Source organism: Corvus brachyrhynchos, unplaced genomic scaffold (genome assembly GCF_000691975.1).
Source record: "Corvus brachyrhynchos isolate BGI_N302 unplaced genomic scaffold, ASM69197v1 scaffold606, whole genome shotgun sequence".
Classification (NCBI taxonomy): Eukaryota; Metazoa; Chordata; class Aves; order Passeriformes; family Corvidae; genus Corvus; species Corvus brachyrhynchos.
In genome coordinates, this window is record NW_008238662.1 from 41595 (window position 1) to 60274 (window position 18680).

The 18680-nt window shown below is 37.6% G+C and overlaps 1 protein-coding gene across 1 annotated transcript in view; it reads left to right on the forward strand.

Moving 5' to 3' along the window:
* LOC103618016 (gamma-aminobutyric acid type B receptor subunit 2-like) overlaps nucleotides 1-6283 on the forward strand; it is a gene marked incomplete at both ends in the record, with an annotated part of 30656 nt that extends 24373 nt beyond the window's left edge. The window contains one exon of the mRNA XM_008636363.1: nucleotides 6161-6283. Coding sequence (XP_008634585.1) covers nucleotides 6161-6283 — 123 coding nt within the window. The remainder of the gene's footprint in view (nucleotides 1-6160) is intronic.
* Between the last annotated feature and the right edge of the window lie 12397 nt (nucleotides 6284-18680).

Genomic DNA, 18680 nt, shown 5'->3' on the forward strand with positions numbered 1-18680 from the left:
CTAATGCTGTCAAGTTGGATTTCTTAGTGCCATTTTTAGACTAAAATGCTTTTTATTTTTGTCCTTTCAAAAGAGTTTTGTGAAAAATAGTTATTTTATATCACTCTGTGTGCTCGTTATGGTTGGATTAGAAATGTTAGTAAAACAATCACCTCTCCAATTCTCTAGTGCACTGTAGTCATAACTGAGGCTCAGGCTTTCAAAAATGAGCATTTTTATAACTTTTTATAACCCATCACTTAATCTCTCTTCATCTCTAACCTCTGAATAGTTTCTATCTTCTGCTTCCCCTAGGGAGCATCACCACTAGGATGTTCCCACTTTCTTTTATATGAGCTGGAAAAGAGGAAAGGTGTCTCCTAATCAGATAGCTTCTCCTGGCAGCAGGGCATAGAGTCAACACATCTACATTTGCAATACCATTACTGGGAGGGTGAGTCTGCCCAGTGACACAAGTATCCTAAACAGGAGGCACCAAAGAAGACACATTTTAGAAATATGTGCTTTAGCAGGCTAGTGACTGTAGCTATAGAATGCTCAAAACCAAGGTTTTTGATCATATCCAATTGTCCATTACTGTCAGGAGTACCACACACTTCTCTATCCTGGAAGGTAGTCACCAGGTTCTCAGACTACAGGTGTCCCAGTAGATCCTCACAAGAAACAGAAATGTATTTTTTTTAATTTATAAGTAGATGTACAAATCTTCCATTAAATCAGTCAAAATACTTCTAAGAAAATAAAACTTAGCTTTTTACTCCCAGTGACTTACTGGTCAAAAAACCTTACTACTATGACACGTGTTTTTTAAAATGTTAGCACTCACTCATTAAAACTAGTGTAATTGCAGCTTGAGGTAGTGCCAATAATAATCATAGAATCTATTATAGGAAGTACTCATAATAGCTGCTGAAAAAAACACTGTGGAATTATTGGGAGCAATGCATAATGTCTTTTCAATAGTCCTTTTTTCTCATTCCATTACACAATAGGAATTAAGAATGCATTGCAGTATAGTTCTCTAAAATATTAATGGCTGTAATGACTCTAAGAGAGAATCTCCCTCAGCCCACATATGGTAAAGTTCACCCACCCACCACTGACTTTGCGTCACCAACCCCCTGGCACCATCCCACTTGTGCCGACCCACTTAATGCAGGAGAGCAAGCCAAAGGTGTCCCTTAACCATCCTGAGAGAAACGAAAGGGCAGTTTATGCATTGGACAGAGTATCCTGAAGGCAAGTTCTCGAGTGGTTTTATGGTCCCTTTTGCAGGCTTGCAGACTGTACAATTTTTTCCCTGCAAACTCTATTTTCCTTCTTTCCCCTCCAGTTCAGAGGGAGGACTCCGATCAGCAGGATTTCTGTACATACCAGGGGGAGGAATATTTGGTTTCAGATTTCTGAGGGCTTTTATAATTGATGTCAGTGATATTCATTTAATTGAATAAGGTCTGGGAAGCTTCAGAGAGGGATCCTTGAAAGCGAGTTTCTCTCTACAGATTCCATCCCAGGAGTCTGGGAAAGAGACAACTGAAAAAAAAGTTAATTAATAACATTAAGTGTTTATCCAGCTAGTGCCAGAAGGCAAGGGTCTGCTCTGTCAGCTAGACTAGAAAGGATTGATCTACATGAGAGAAACCAGAATTGCCTTCTTAAGCAGAAAAAAACCCCTACATTTTAAATTAAAAAGAAAATATATTTTTTTTATCTCGAAACTTATGAATAAATGTAAAAGCACTCCCAGCCCTTCTATATTTCTATGAATTCAATTAAAAACCCAACAAACAAACAGATCACAAAGATTTAGCTAATATAGCTTTAAATTCAAAGATATTTTATTCTGACAAATGGGAGGTGACCTGGTAACAAGGAAACTAACTCTGAAGTAGTAAAGGAGTAAATTAACCCTTCAGTCATGCTGCAAAGCTGTTTGTGGAACTCAGAGAGTACAAAACTAATGTTACATCCTGGAGAAAAGTGTAAGTCTTTATATGCAGGACTCTTTCTTCCTGGTTTAGAATGAAGTTCAGCTTTAAGGTCTATGTCATAAACATTTTCAGAGTTTGTTTCTAGTAAGGTAAGAAATAACAAAAGGTTTTCCCTAGCCATAACTATAAAAAACAAACCTAATGTTTAATTACTGTTGATTGCCAGATCACCAGGTGATTGCAGAAACTGGTGGATGATAGGGTCCTCCAGGACACAATGGATATGCTTTAGAAAGCAAACAAAAAAAAGCCCAACAAAAGGTTTGTGCAGTAATAGCCAAATGGACACTTGAAGTTACCGTGGCAGGTGGTACAGCCTGTGATAGTTCTAGAAAATCCTCAAGAGTTTCCATGAGCAGAAACTTTATCTCAGAGCTTTAGACAGATTTTATATCTCCTGTGATCAGACGGTAAGGTCTGTGGAGAGTAAGGACTTTGATCTGTCTTCATGGTCATGAGTCTTGAGAAGAATTCTGATTTGCTCCTACAGAGATGTTGCTGAGAAGAAAATGGCCTACCAGCTTTTGTTCTGAGTGAATTTGTTTTGAGGACAGATCACTTCATATCCAGATATATAGTCCAGACTGGTGGCAATGGCATTTACAACAGTGTGCAGATCTGCCAGGATGAGACAGATTCACCTATCCAATCACAGATGGTAGAAAATATGACTCACAGATGCTGCTGTGTGAAAGCTTGGCTTCAGCAAGGATTCAGGAACACTTGCAAAAACGGATTTTATTAGCTACCATGTATTTCTCTAGGATGATTTACTGTAGGCTAGAAGGAAAATGAAAAGGGAAAAAATGAGAACCTTCCTCTTCAAGAAGAATTACATTTTAGATTGTAAAGAGCTTCAGTTGCTCGTGACTTTCATCAGACAGAGAATTTGTTGGATTCACAAGATCTGAGTCAAGACTCCTTCAGTGCATCTGGTGTTTCCCAAGGAGTGAATGTACTGAACTTAAGGAGTTTTAGTGGGTGGGAGTGATGGCTGGGGAGAGGAAAAGCTGGGCTTCCTGCAGGTGGCAGGGGGAGAGCAAAAAGCCTTATAGACGTGCTGTTAGTGATATACCAGTGGCATTTCTCAGGGCAAGTCTCTTTTAGGACAAGCTGCTAATGACTGGCAGAAGTGAAAAATAATTGACCCTCAGTGTTTTGTTCTGAAAGCTAGCATTCTGGTGGGGAGTTCTGCTTCAGAGCTGTATTTCAGCAGTGGTTTTGCTGAGGACAGACCAGTGCCATGATGGGTGTGGGAGGCAGTCCCAGGTGCCCTGCATTCAGCCTTCTCACCCCACAGCAGCACCAGTACCACCGTGTTTTACAGAGCTCATCACAGTAGTGCAGGTCACCTAGGTTGTCTTATGGGCTCTCTTTTGCTGGCCTTCCTCCTGGCTGTCTGGCAGAAGTAAGGGATGAATAATTCCCACTGCCAGTGACAGCTGCTGTTATACAACTCCCCTTCTGTCCAGAAAAGAGCAGAGTAATGCAGGAAAAATTACTCCAAGAGGTATCCAAGGAAGAGCTCCACTGTTTGCTGTACTCTATTTTTTTCTAATAACTACCTGTCCAAAAAGAGGTTACCAAATTTACAAGTGAACTAAAATACTGATCTGCAGTAGTGCAGGTCAGCTACGAATGAAAGAGGTACAAGAGCAAGGAGAAGTGATGTGATCACATTAGCAATGTGATCATGAGCAGTAAGTTATTTATTTTGATCCTGTGAGTGGATTATCAGTATTACTGCTTTTAATAATATCCTTTCACTCTTTTGCTTCTGGCATTGCTGTACCAGTGCGATTAATATTGCCAGGGGTTGGTAAATCTGCATCCAATGCAGCCTTGCTTTCAGTATGAATATAGTCCATACAAATATGGAAGACATTGGGCTGCTTACCCATCCTAGGTAAAATGTGCACTATTTTCATTAGAAAGATAAGATATTTTGGGGTTTTTTTTCAAGGAACCTTTTGGCTTAGGAGAGCAGAGGGAGACATTTCTGGCAAGATGCTTTCACATACCTTTAAGTTTGTCAAATGCATATTTTTACCTCAAATTAATCGTCTTCACCTCCGCTTGAGGGGCAGGGAGTGAGGAAGGGAGGGACATGTTCCAGAACAATACTTTTTCTTACCCTAAGTTGTACCCAAGATAGGTGGGATGAATTGTCTTTTAAAGGCTTCTGTCCCTGCCTATTGGCTACTGAGAAAGGCTAAATGTAATAGTTCAACAGCTAACTTCAGTAAAATAAACCCAATCAGTTAGAAAGAAAGACCAACTATGCCAATACAATAACCAAATATGCCAAATAAATTCCCTAGCCATTTAAGAGGGAGGAGAAGAAATTCAAGTTGAGGTGTCTACATTTCATCTAAATCCAAATTCTCTTTGGACTTGACTCCCCCTTGTTTTCTCTTCCATGTCTCCACTCATATTAGGAGCAGTACTAGGTATGTTTCACCCAAGGCCTGTTTGCAGGCATTAGAAAAGAGATTAAAAAACCCATGGGCTGTTTTAAAAAAGGCTAACCTGTTCCTTTTCAGCTTTGACTGCCACTTGATAAACAGCTGAAAGGTCAGACTCAGCTCTGTTTTCCCAAAGAATACAAGGGACCAAGCTGTGTCTGAGAATCTTTGCTTAATATCTGCTTTTGTTCTCTCTGATGAGATGGATGTACTGCTCCGTTACTGCCACAAACATGTGGAAAGCATCATTTTCCAGTCCTTTATGGCAAGGGTAGCTACATGGGTTTACATAACGGGTCTCAGGAAATGAAAATAAAATATCGAGTCCTTTAGCTCATTCTGATTTTTAGCCTTTATTTTACTCTTAGTTTATTCCAAATTATCTATAAAATAAACCAGTAGATTAACAAAATGTAGTGCACAATGTTGACAAAACATCTTTTAAAATAAAAAATGTATCACACCAAGCCATATGAAAACCAGACTTTCTAAAGTTCTTACATTATTTCAAATTTTCTTCACTTTTATAATTTACTTCAGCTTGATAAGAATTTAATGCAAATACAATTTATTCTATGCAGGAATACTAACCTTGCCTGTATTAAGATTAGCTGACACTTCTGGCTTTTTTAATGCATTTTCAAAATCCTGATAATTTCATCAAATTGAACTGAAATAATTATAACTTTATTAAGCTTCTCAGGCTTAATATTTTTGAATATTTCATTTGGATTAAGTCAGCTCTTTCCAAGAGTGAAAACTTGGAAAAAAATAGGTGGGTTTGTCCATGTTAAAGCAATTTGGCAATAACTTTTGACTATTGGATGAGTGTTCTTAATAATAGAGGTACATATTAATTAAGAAACTATGATCATAGACTCAAGAACACTGAAATAAAATTAATTTAAACCTGATATTTCGACATGCTTACAACTTTGCAACTGAAATAATGTAATTGAAGTGTATTTTTTCTGTGTTGCTATGTGTACAATAGTAGAAATAACACAGGGATTGCATGCAGTTATAAAAGACTCTAATCCATGGTTTGGCTTGTTATTTTTATCAGCAACCCGTTTTTCTTTTTTGAACCTAAACCCCAAGCAAAATTAAAAGCATGTTTTACACTGTGCGTTAAAGCCTCTGACCTTTGTAATATAGAAAAAATGCATCATTCCTTTCTGCTCCCTGGGTAACAGAGGCAAATATTAAACACATAGAGACTCAAAACCTCCAAAATAAACTTCTGATACCATCTATGTTTTCCACATCCAAGAACGTTATGAAGAAGTGAGCGCTAAATCTCAGTGAAAACTACTTCAATTCCAGCTGCTCTGAGATGTTGAGGAACATTTTCCCAAATTTGCCTGCATAAACACTGTAGTGGCTCCATAGAATATATTTTTCTCATTTTCCAGGAGTTAATATTAAACCTGGATTTCAATATTAATGTTTAAGAGTCCTCCCAAAGTATTTTTAGAAGTTGGAAAGCACTTCAGATACTTCTAATAACCATGAAATGAACTAAAATAATTTGTCTTGCTTTCATCTTTCTATATTTATTTTCTTTGTTCATTGTTAAAAACCTTTATTATTAGCAACCTGTGTTTTTCTCCCTATATAGGAATAAAGCTGTACAGGGTCTATCTATGGCTCATGGGAATCTCCCTGCTTCTTTTTTCTTTTTTTTTTTTTTTGTCTCTCCAGATCATTAAAGACCAGAAGCTACTGGGGATAGTTGGAGGGATGCTACTGATTGATCTTTGCATCCTGATTTGCTGGCAGGTTGTGGATCCTTTGAGGAGGACAGTGGAAAAGTATAACATGGAGGTATGTCCTCAAGCCCAAGTAATACTTATAGTAGCATATCAGTATCTATAGCTTTCCATAAGATCAAGCTAAAGATGCACTAAGTAAAATGAAAGCAAGTCAAGCTGTGCATTTCGGGGGAGGAAGGGTTCAGGTTTTTAAAACCAAATAGAAAAGAAACAGCTGCAACAGAAAGAAATTGTGTATGTAGTTGCAGGTGCCACATTTCTGTCACTTGTGAGAGATTTTATTTGCAAGGGTTGTAAACACAGCAGTGTCCTCTGCTAAGACTCTAACTATTAGAGTCTGTTGCAATAAATAATAGATTATCAGAACCCATTAGTGGATTTCAGTAAGAGCTCATTCAAGATAAGTGCAGGAGAGGTCACTGCTTAGACTGCATTCTTTGTGGAGATGGTCAGGAATTATGTTACCTACCGTTATATTTATTTTCAGTAATTTTATGGGCATGCACCCATACTGATTGTTCCTCTTTTAATAAAGGTCACACAAGCAGTTTTGATGGGCAGGAGGTAATATCTTAATTCCAGCTGTAGACACTTTCCAGCACTCTGGCTGGTTTCTAGAAGTGGAGCTGAAATAGAGCTTTCTGGATAAACTGACAGCAAGAAACATGGCAGCAACAATTCAAACCTAGGAAAAAAACATCTCTCTGTATGTAGATTTGCAGTGTTTGAGAGTTTATTGCCTCCAGCATGGAAACTGGTGATATCTGAAAACTACATTGTATGAAGACACTCTAGAAGTGTTAGTTTCTTCTCCAATACTTGGCAATTGGTAAGAAAAAGAACAGTAGTTTTCTCTTCTGATGTTAAAATTTGCAAGAAAATATATACTATTTTACTTCAGTGCTTTTACTTTGTTCTTACTTTGCAGTGTAGCTCTGGAATTTTATTAGGAGAAGATTTTACTTTTTATTTGAGTATAATTTGTAGAAGATACCCTAGAACAATGCCTCTTAAACTGCAAGGGATGCCTTAGAAGAAATAATTTTAGAGTCTGAAAAGATTTCTCTCAGTCATTCCCCAGAGTTTGAAAGACTTCCCAGCTAATACAGTTGTCAATGAAAAATTGAAAATGTAAGTGAAATTTGTCTTCTGGAGACACTTCTGGTCTGTGTGTGTATAGCTTGAAGCCATAGCAGCTTGTTGAGAGCCTTGTTTACTTCATTTTACTCCAACTGCATTGTAACTGATCTTTCAGTTGTCAGTATTGTTAGCAGTTTCTCTGCTCATCTAAACCCAAGTGTATTATGACAAATAGTTACAATATTCAATTAAAATAATCTCAGATAGAAGGAATTTTACTTTTTACTTTAGTTATAACTAAAGATCCTGATTTCCACTAGATTCTCTTGAGTAAAATGTCCCTAGACAGAAGCAGTAACTGTGAAGTTAAACTGATGCCATGATGATTTTTCTGCCTTTTTTTTTTATACCTTTTTTACAACTTCTGTATTCTTAGTGCTTTTGCCTGCATTCTTGGACTTGTTTGTCAAGCTGAGAGACTAAACATTTTAGAAGCTTCGTAGCTAGGGATCAGTGTGCCCCAGACCCCAAGGTCCTCTCCAGAACACATTCTGTAAACCAAGATAGAACCATCCAGGGGAAGGCTCCTTGGGGAGGGGGGCTCACTTGAGCCTCTCACTGGGGAATTTTTGATAGATATGCTAATTAGTAAAACCTATAATGTTAGACCAGATCTTTTGGGGATGTGCACTGAGGTGTGCATTGCGGTGCCTTCAACCTGGCCACGGTGCACCTAAGGGTCCTTAAAATAAATACCAAGATAAAATCCCTTTTTCCCTTCCAGCTGTGTTTGACTCTTGATTTTAAGACCAGGAAAAGGCATCAAAACCATAAATACCATATATTTGAAAAATAATGTTTATGGTAGTTTTAAATTATTGCAATTTCCATCTAAACTTTTCAGTGTATATTCTTTGATCATCTAATGTATAACACTAAAAACTTAGTGTGTTTTTTCCACATTTGGGGCTTTCCAGACCATGGGGCTGCACACCACTTGCCTGAACTTTGTATAGGAAGTGAAATTCTCCTGAAATTACATAAGCCCATTCAAAGTGACATTTCCTGAATGCACACATGAGGATGTTTAATATTTTGATCCCTCAGTGTAGAATTGACTTGAACTTACTGTTAGAGCTCTTAGTTATTACTGTAAGTTGCGCAGAGTATTTTTTAAGCTAATGGATTTGGGGTGGGAAGGAAATAGAAGTCTTGTACTAGCAAATATAGTCATTAAACTATTGTATGTGCATAAAATATGTTATTATAAAAGCAGTAAGGTGAACTGCAATTTGCTTTCCTGAAGCACACCTCTTCAGATCTCAAAAACTCCTGTGTAAAAGTAAATGATAATTGTCTTTGCTGCGATTATTATTATTGTTGTTATTATTATTGTTGTTGTTATTATTATGTTATTTTTTAATTTTTATGTTTTTAAAGTATAATGGTGAATTCTTTAGTTGAGTTTGATTGACCACATATTATATTTTCTATATTTGAAAAATACTTGCCACATAGTAAACACGACTGGTGGCAAGTTTCTGTTTGATTTCAGGAATATTTTGTAGAGGATGTTTCTTGTCCCACTTGATTCTGTGAAATAATTTTAAAGGGATTATTTCTGTCAGTTAATGCTAATCCAAGTGATAAAGATTAAACTAAATGTAGGCTCCAAAGTCATGAATGCAATCAGTCATTCTAACTAATGAACCATATGAGTGTTGTTTATGAATACTCATCAGCTTCCTACGTGATAGTTCTGCATTTGGCTTCTATCAGGTGGCCCTCTGTTAGCTGTGTCTTCATAAACATGTCAATCAAAGGAACCAAGACAAGAAGCCTAAAGACTGGTTATGTCCTGTGCTCTTTGCTATTATTCACAAAATAGTTCATTTCAAGGAAAGAACAGCAGTAAATTATCAAAAACTTTTTAAAGAGTTCTTAAACCCAGAACTTAAAAATCCAGGCTCCTTTTCTGGAGTTGTTTGCAAAGTCCATGCAATCCATGCATTATAAACTGAGGGTAGGCAGTCTAAATCTAAAAATACTGAGGGAAGTGAAGGCATTTGTGGAGACTCTCTGCCCCTTAGGGTAGGCAGAAATTATATGGGATGTTGGGTCTGTCAGTTTTCAGACCTGTTTCTGGCACCCTGATCCCACAAGTCTTTAGGGAAAGCACAGCTGTGGCTGCCCTAAGACACCATGTTAAAAGTTGTAATGACCGAACCATAAAGCATCCAGATCCTCAGTAGGGGAAGTAGTTTATGATATATAGACAATAAAATTGCTGGATAAAAGCAAACAGGTTAAAGACCAAGGCAGGGATGACTTTGAAAATTCCCTAACTACATGCTGGTCTGCAGAAGAACTGTAAAGGTGTCCCTATGTACATTTCCTAAGTTTGACTTTCACATAATGCAAAAGCGTTTGCTGACACAAAGGGCTTCTCAACTTCAAGCAGCAGTGTAAAAAAAAAAAGGAAATAATCCATAATGTTACCTCTATTCATCTGTTTTCCTAGTTGCACTGGCTGTAACATTTCTCCTTTTGCTAATTTTTCAGACCAGTGGAGAGATCAATCACTTTTTTCCTCACTAAGTCATAATTCATCATAATTCATCATAATTCACCTTTTTTGTCATAATCAAAAGTTCTGCAGTTATGCTCAGATCTGAGCTAGGTTCCTGCCAGACTAAGTTTCTCCCAGTCACATGAACTGGAGTGCATCCTTCCTGCACTGTCTCACTGGCTGGGCTCTTGGGCTCTACTGCCCATGAGGAATTACAGTGCTTCTGTGGATGCGGCTGGAGAAGAGCTTTGCAAGGCTCTACCATTTTTTTCTTTTTGAACAGCTTTCTTAAGAAGGCAGTGTGTATGTGCTAGGGTGCTCTGTGTGGTTTTTTCCTGCTGCCTAAAAAACTTTGCCTATTTCAATCAAATATGACAAATTTGAGCAGATACAGCTCTTAAGGACATAGCACTGTAAGACATTTTCTGGAAACAGCCAGCTGTGTGGAGGAGAAGCTCTGGTAGTGTCTCCTCTAAGAGAAGGGTGACAGGGTGAGTTTATCCCTTTGTCTAAAGACAGATATTTTAAATGACCCACTGCAGTGGATCTTCACTCTTAGCCAAAGAGAATCCAGCCACAGGACAAAAACTACTTAAGAAACCAGCTTGCTCTAATTTCAGTTGCTCAGCTGCATTGGAATGGAACCACAGTCTGAAATAGCAGAATCCTTTAGAAAGTGGAGTCTGTGCAATAGCCATGTCATAATTCAATTATGTACTTAGTACAGCTGAAAGGGTCTGTGTGTACACATGCACTCACACTCACCTCTTGCTTGTAATTAGCTCAGTTGGTCAGAGCATGGTACTAATAATGTCAAGGTCGTGTGTTCAGTTCCTGTATGGGCCATTCACAATGATCCTTGTGGGTCCCTTCCAACTCTGAATATTCTGTGATTCTGTGATTTTATGGTGGAGTAACTCTTTAGAGTTTAGCTTGAAAGGCTCTGACTGGCTTATCTTCTCCCAACACAAATATCTATGAAACAGATTGGATCTCTGTGGCCTTGGAAGGTAGACAGTGATAATGTTTAATAAATAATAACTTGTCAGGGAAATGGACTACATTTTATAATTCCCAAGGTAAAAAGATCTTGCATTAGTGTTAGATACAATAAAAGTAGTAACTTGCATACTGGATGCCAATATTTCTTGTAAAATTTTAAAACATGTTTATCCAGGGCAGCAGCCTTTGCATTCCTTGATGTCTTAGTACTCATCAAGTAGTTATTTCTGTGATGTTTCCTCTTATGCATTCTTATGATAGCATTATCAAAATTTAAAAATAAACTTCATTCTGGTATCTGGAATACCAGTATTTAAGGTTTCACCCTAATTTGTCCTGGGATGGTAATAAACGTGAAATAGAGGAAAAAATCTGAACAAGGTGCCATTTTAGAACACACTGAAGAGAAAAAGAGATCAATGTGATATGTCCTATTTGGGCTTCTAGCATTGATATGGATGTAAAATGCAGAAAACAATATGAGGAAACCTTATATGAGGATGTTGAAATAACAAAAATACCAATATGCAGGAAAGATTAGTAGGCCATGCCAGTCTTAAAGCAGTGCAATATGTTAAAGAAAAGTCAGTTCATATTACCAAATTAATTATTTCAGTGAGTGAGACAGAATTCCTACATATTACAAGTGTATAACTATGCTGCCAGACACTTATTACTACACAACAAGCCAGAAGGTCAGCTTTGACTGATCTGTTGAGGGACTCATAAACATTGCAAAACCAAAAAAATGGCTATGTAAACTGGACAAATGTGCTGCTCAGACTAACTCATTTCTAATTCAACAGATTAGAGAACCCACAGACAGAGAACTAACCCTTGATTTCGTTCTGAGTAGTACACAGTGTCTGTTGTCTTGTAATATTGCTTTGTCTCTACATTTTTTAAATGAAAGTTATGTGAAAATTTGGATTCAACTGCACAGATGTAGATTTTTTTCTTTAATATCCACTTTCATCAATAACACTGCTGTTGTAGGGACTGGTAAATACTTTGGACCAAAATTATACACAGAGGAGTGTGGGGTGGGCTGGGGTAGGGACGGGTATTTGTATTCACATGGTAATATATGAGTAACGTAGGTATGGAATTGGTGAAGATGTCTGGTTCAAATTCATGCGCTCAAGTAGATTTATGTAAATTCTTTGACATTTTGAAAAAGTCAGACCATGTTCTTTTCTCTTTCTGCATATGTATATATGCATAAACAGATGTGTTTATGGGGTTTTGTTTACATTGTGCTGTTCAGTCAGCTAACAGCTGGATTAGAGAGAACTTTGTCAAATGTGCAATATGAAATGAAGAATTTAATTGGCTGAAGTAGTTTCTGGGGGTGTTCAGCCTAATGCAGGTCAGAGCTTGTTAGTCAATTTGTTCTCTAAATATCATTACGCCCATCTGTTTCCCCTACTATTTTTTAAATAAATTTAATTTCTTTCCTTCCAATTTGAAATATTACAGACTGTGGGAGCCAAATGTCTCCTGAAATCTGTAGCCTGCTTTCAAATCTTGCCATTGTAGCTCTCAGCAGGCGGCCCGCCAGGAGTAGCTGAAACAGAACTCTTACTTGCATCTGCTGGGACACTCCAGTGGCTGGCAGATGCTGCAGAGAGAAGGAAAATGAATGGCTGTTAAAGTCATCTGTAAACCTTCCACTGGCCCAGAGGATCTAGCACAGGTCCAAAGAAAGAGTAAATACTAAAGTGTAAAAGCTGGTTTACTTCTCTCTTTCATTTGACATCAGTTTCCAAGGAAACAGAACAAAACGTGAGAAGTGGGAGCCAGCAGCTGAGATTGACTCAGCTGGTGGCTAGTCCTGCTTCTGTTCCCATGGAAACATGTATCAAATTGGCAAAAATAAGGAAATAGGGCAGGGTCAATTCCAAAATGGCAGGATGAATGGCTGCTGCTTAACAACAACTACTTAACAAGATCAGGTTTGCTGGTACTTATTCCTCTTCAAGAAACAATTCCAGTTTTAGTTCTGCCTCCCAAAAAACCAGTATTTCCCCACCTCAGGAGTGTAGGAACCACTGTCATTGACGAGACTTGTAGCTCCTCTTGTCCGGCACCTTGTTTAAAACAATGACTGGCCCAAATACTTTCAGAGGTGGATGCCAAAAACGTGTAGTGCACATCTGAAAGTTCATCTGTCATGCTTGAAAACTTCAGTCATGATTCATAATGAGTAGTAACTTGAAACAAGCAGTTGTGTATAGCTCATAGCTCTTATACTCTCACTAATTGAAAACTTTTGTTATTCCCATAAATGTCAGGGGGGGTTGACTCTTGCATACTTTGCACAGTTCAGTGTAATTGCTAACTAGATACTGCATGAAGAACTTCCTTCTTCAGTTTTGGAAATGTTGCTTTTCAGTCTCATTGACCATATACTATGTTTCTTTTAGGGAAGAAAAAGAGAATTGAATCTTCCACATCTCCTTTGGCAGCACCAGCCATTACTATGCATCAGTGTGTTTACAACCTTATTTTCCTCTTTTCTCTTTGGTAGACAGTCCCAATCTTATTAAGCTCTTTTTCATATGACATAGAAAGTCTAAAGCATCCTTTTTTAGTTAGGATGACTAATATTGCATATTTTAGAAGATCTGTGTAATGTGTTTTATCTATTATTCATCCTCTTCCATATATTTAGTGTATTATTTTTCACTGTTGCACACTATTGAACAAAATTTTGGACTTCACTGTCAAAGCGATTCCCAGATCATTTCCATGAACTAATTACGACTCTGAGAAAATGTATAAGCAGTTCCACTGTTTTTACAGTGGAATTACAGTTACTGAAATCAAATTCCACTCGTCATCATATGGCCCACTCAGTTACTCTCCTCACACAGTTTTAGACTCAATTAACCTCAATATTTTTGTCTGGATATTTTCATGCTCGTGTTGTTGGGCAACACTGATTTTAGTATGGAATTATGGTTCTTAGAGTGAAAGTATTATTCTGGAATATGGAAGCATGATAGTGGAGGGGTTTTATGATATAATTATTGTTACTTATGCTACTGTTATGTAGTCACACTTCTGGCATGTCACTGCTGCTTTGCTCTAGCTCCTCCAGTTCTGAGGGCTCTGCCGCCAGATGTACCCAACAGGACTCATCCTTTCAACTGCATTTGGAAATCCAAACTATTATTCCCCCTTTGGGATTTTAAGGCATAATCCCTAGTCCTCAGTGAACTAGTCTACTGGAGGAAAGGAAATCAGATGTCAGATATCTAACTCCAACAAGTCAGTTTGTACACACGCGCCGAAGCAGCCATTTACTACTTAGGATAGCAACACTGCTGAGATTGCTGCGTGACACAACCAGTGAATGATTAACCACCATTAAAAGCAGCAGACATATCATCTATCAGGGACACCTGGCTGCTTCCCACAGAAGGCACTGTGACAATTTTGTTCATTCACTGAGGAGGCTCATTACATGATAGACCCAGTGGCACTTCCTCACTTTAAACTTTGAACACGTAGGATACAATCATTCAGATTTATTTCTCTGAAACCTAAAGCTAGAGCCTAACTTAACACTGATTTTATGCTCCTTTATAAGAGTACAGTGGTGGCATAGGATACTTTTTGGCAGTTAGGAACTGCCTACCAAATAGAAACATACCTGGCTTTAGGTTATTTCAGCATTTGTTAAGCAGTGCCGCATTAGCAAGGTCATAGAAGCTCTTTTCCTCACATGCTTACCTTCTTTCAGAAATAGGTCTCTGTGATATCTCATTTTTACTTGAACTGCATATTGAGTGTCAAGATTTACAGGCTTTATAATCCAGACAGGAATATTTTTTGCTCTTTTTTCCAGTGATTTGAGTTGTTCTTTATATCAGAATCAAAAAAAAAAAGACAAGAAAACTCTTCTCTCCACCAAACACCAAAACCTGATGAGGATAAACTTCCAGAAAACAGAGTCTAGGAACTAATTAATCTTTCTTGCTGCATTTTATCCTGGATAATCAATGTTCAACCATTTCTAGTATTGTAGCATCTCTCTTGTTTTCTAGAACGAACCACCATTGTATAAAGAAAGATAGACTTTAATGCTTATGTCCAAAAACAGATTCTGGTATGGATAAAAAGAACCATAATGAATTACTCCAAGAATATGCTAAGGCTGCACTAGAGACCAATAAAATCCTTCCACCAGACATCTCTGAAAATAGATCATTCTGCATTAAAATAGCTATTTAGAATAGCAGATTTCTAATGTAATTAATACTTCTTTGGGGAAGAATATTCCCTTGTTCCTTCAAATGTTTAAGTAGGCTGATACTGAAAAGATACAATCTGGATATCCTGGTGCTTCTTTAAAAACATTCTTTCAATCATAAGTAACCTTATGGAGAAGGCAAGCCTTAGCTTATATTATAGGTAGTTAAAGATAGTATTGTTTGCCTAGAATGTCCTAAGTTCTGGCCAAGAAACTGTACTGGAACGGATTAATGGCAGTGATTAGTCCTGTTGTCAATTTGGAAAAGCAAGCCATTGAGTCACTTGCCACAAGATCTTTATGCAGAGCTTGACCATGAAGTAATGCTGTCTCACTCAAGAGGTGCACCTTGGCTTTGCACTAAAACCACTTCAGTGCTGCTCAAACTTAATAGGAACTGATGTACTTCTCCTTCGAGGTGAAGTGCCAGGTGGAGCACTGCTATTTGTAAGCACACCCAGGGAGACAGGGAGAGCTGGCTGGACTGCAAGGGCATACACACAGGCAATAAGCAGATGGCAGTGATGCAAACTTAACCCAGACTTCATGCTGATGGGCAGAGGGCCTGAAGAAGAGCTTCCTTGAACAAAGCCATCCTCTTCATGGCTATGCAGTATGGGTCATTTCACTTCTATATTTAGTTCTCCTGGATTCCTCGTCATTACTGCACTCTCTTACAGAGCAGCATCTGTAAGCCATGGACTGTATTTGTGCTCAAACCTTGAAGACTCTGTCCTTCCCTAGCAAAGCAATGCAGTCATATTAATGGACTGTATTTGTGCTCAAACCTTGAAGACTGTCCTTCCCTAGCAAAGCAATGCAGTCATATTTTGAGAACTATTTTGAAAAAAGTGCTAGTAAAAACACAGGACATTTTCTGCAAGTGCCTTGGGCCATTCTCTGCTGGAGTTTCCCATACGGTAGTAAATCAAAGCCTTTATATGACTATATTTTAGGTACGTAAAATTGTTTTGCTTTAGTGGGTAAAATTGTTTCTTCTCTGATAAGCATACTCTAAAATTTAAATGTATATTTCATATGAAAGTGAGAAAAAAATTTTTCTGGCTCTGCCAAGCACCAGAATGAACTTTTCTACAAAAATTGCTGTTTTCATGCATCTCAGCCATGCAAAAGCAAAGATTGTTTCCCAATTAGCTTTCTCCTGCATTAATATCCAGCAGAATGTGTTTATGCCTATGCATTTTTATTTTAAAATACCCTCCTGCATAGAGTTCTCTCCTTGGATAAAAGAGAAGAAACACATAATAGCTGTTAACCCCATTATTAATGGGGCCAATATTCATTAGCAATACTTCGGTTGCATAGGTATTTTTTAAAGCTATAAAACAGAGGGCATCTTGCTTTTTGAAGAGCTGAATCACAGTGAAGTCTACTTGCCAAACTCTTTTTGCTCTTAGGCCTTCAGCAGCTCTATTTGGGAAGTGCATTCCTTCCTTCAATGCTTCTGTACCCTCCTATAATGCTTTCTCCTGCCTGTGTCCATGAACTCTCACACTTAACAAATCTTACCTCACGCTATCTTTCACTACCATAATGTGCAGGTCATTCATAAAACTGGCTGTGTGAAAGGACAACAAACTTATGGCTTAGGCCAGCTCAACTTTAGATCACTACCCACACTTGAGCAACTGTTAAAGACTGGTGATGACCTGACTGTGGGTAACCGCCGGTCAGGAAGAAGAAAACGTGAAGAATGGATGCAGACTGGACAATTTCCCAAAAGAAATTGTTTTTGTTAAGGATGCTGAGACTGCTCAAATCCAATCATTCATTTTTTTCTTTAAATAAAGAGCTATGAATCAACCATGAGCTACACAGATGGATATGGACATACTTCTGGACAGTCAGTGTAAGGCTTCCCACTAAGACCTGATTTAATGGTTTGTAGTTAAGACTCAAAAATAAATGCTTACTAATTAGTTATGTGTAAGTGGAGCAAGTTCCTAGTGCACAAGGGTGCCTCATAGAGACCCAGTCCCCACAGCTGTAGCTGCCTGGCAGCCCTCTGTTTGGTTTTTTTTTTTTTTTTTTTGGGGGGGGTAAGAGTTGCAGCTCCACCTGGCATTTTTCTGGCCTGAGAAATGAGCTGGATGCATTGAGCTGTTGTTGGTTTTTTTTTTTTTTTTGGTGGTGGTAGTCAACAGTCTTTTCAACAGAAAATTCTGAGTTTTCGTTCTATTGTCATCATTACTTCTCACCTTAACAGCAACGTCATGGATCCATTTTTTTATTTTCAGTTACATTTAAAAAAACTTAGTATTGCCTTTTAGCTACTTGTTCTTGAAAACTTTTATTAGCCATCCTAATTTTTCTCATGTAATTTCTGCTCTAATATATAACTTCCTTATTATGGCTATGTTATAAAGGACTCCTGATTATCTCAAATAACATTCTGGATTTAAGTGATTGGTGTACTTATTTCTTTAGAATTCCCATTTTATTCAACACTTTGCATTGATTCTGTGGTATTTGTATCGCTTTCTCATGAAGCATCTGTGACCCAAGTAAGAATTTTAGAGAACCAAGAATCTTTCTAAGCAGTTGATAATTCCTTTACCACTTTATATCAGGTTAGAGTTTACAAATCTAGAATCCTCATTTTATGGAAAATACCTTGCTTATATTTTAAAATTATTATGTCTGCTTTTTTCATTAACAAATGAAATATTGTGTAATTCTTACCAGTGTGGAAGAGTCTCTTCTAATCTATTCAGAATTAGATACTCCAAAAGGCACATATTTGTGAAAAAATGCTTCTCTAAATATCTAATTTCAGTATGTTGCATACAGATGTTCATATATATGTATGAATGTTGTTAATATGTACATATATATAATATCTTGACTGTTGGTATTTCAGTTCTGGTATTTGGTCAGGGATAATTCAGGTGACCAAATATCTGGTTAAAGATTTTTTTTTTTTTTAATAACTTTTTCTGAACCTTGGTGTACATGTGCTTTTCCAAGGGAGTCTCTCTCGTTTTATGACAGTCTTGAATATGTGAGCTCTTAGCTTATGTGAATTTTCAAGAATATCCTGTGGAATGGTAGAGGACCTAAACATAATTGAAACAACCCATGGCTTGGATTCTGGTAGGCAAAACCTGGGTATTCTCTCTGTTATTTACTTCTGTGTGGTGGTTACTTCTCTGCAGAAAAGGAATTTTTCATCTAAATGCTCTGATTAGTTCTCTCGCATTTTGTGGGGCTGTTGTAAGTAAAAGTGGAACAGTACATGTACATCCTAAATTTGTAGAGATAATGATAGAAAGTTCCATTCACAATGGAATTTTCTGTTTGCAATAATACCATTGAGCCAGCACGTAACTTTGTGCGGCAGATGAAAGCAAAATGAATATTTCTTGCTTCCAAAATGGAGGTGTTCTTCATTTTTGCTGTATAAGTTGAAGGCACACATCTTTAATGCTTTCATTGGGATCTAATCTTGCAATAATGCTGTGACCAGTTTAAACCAAACGTTTTTTTTAGTTTTTTTCATATCCTTCATTTGCATACATT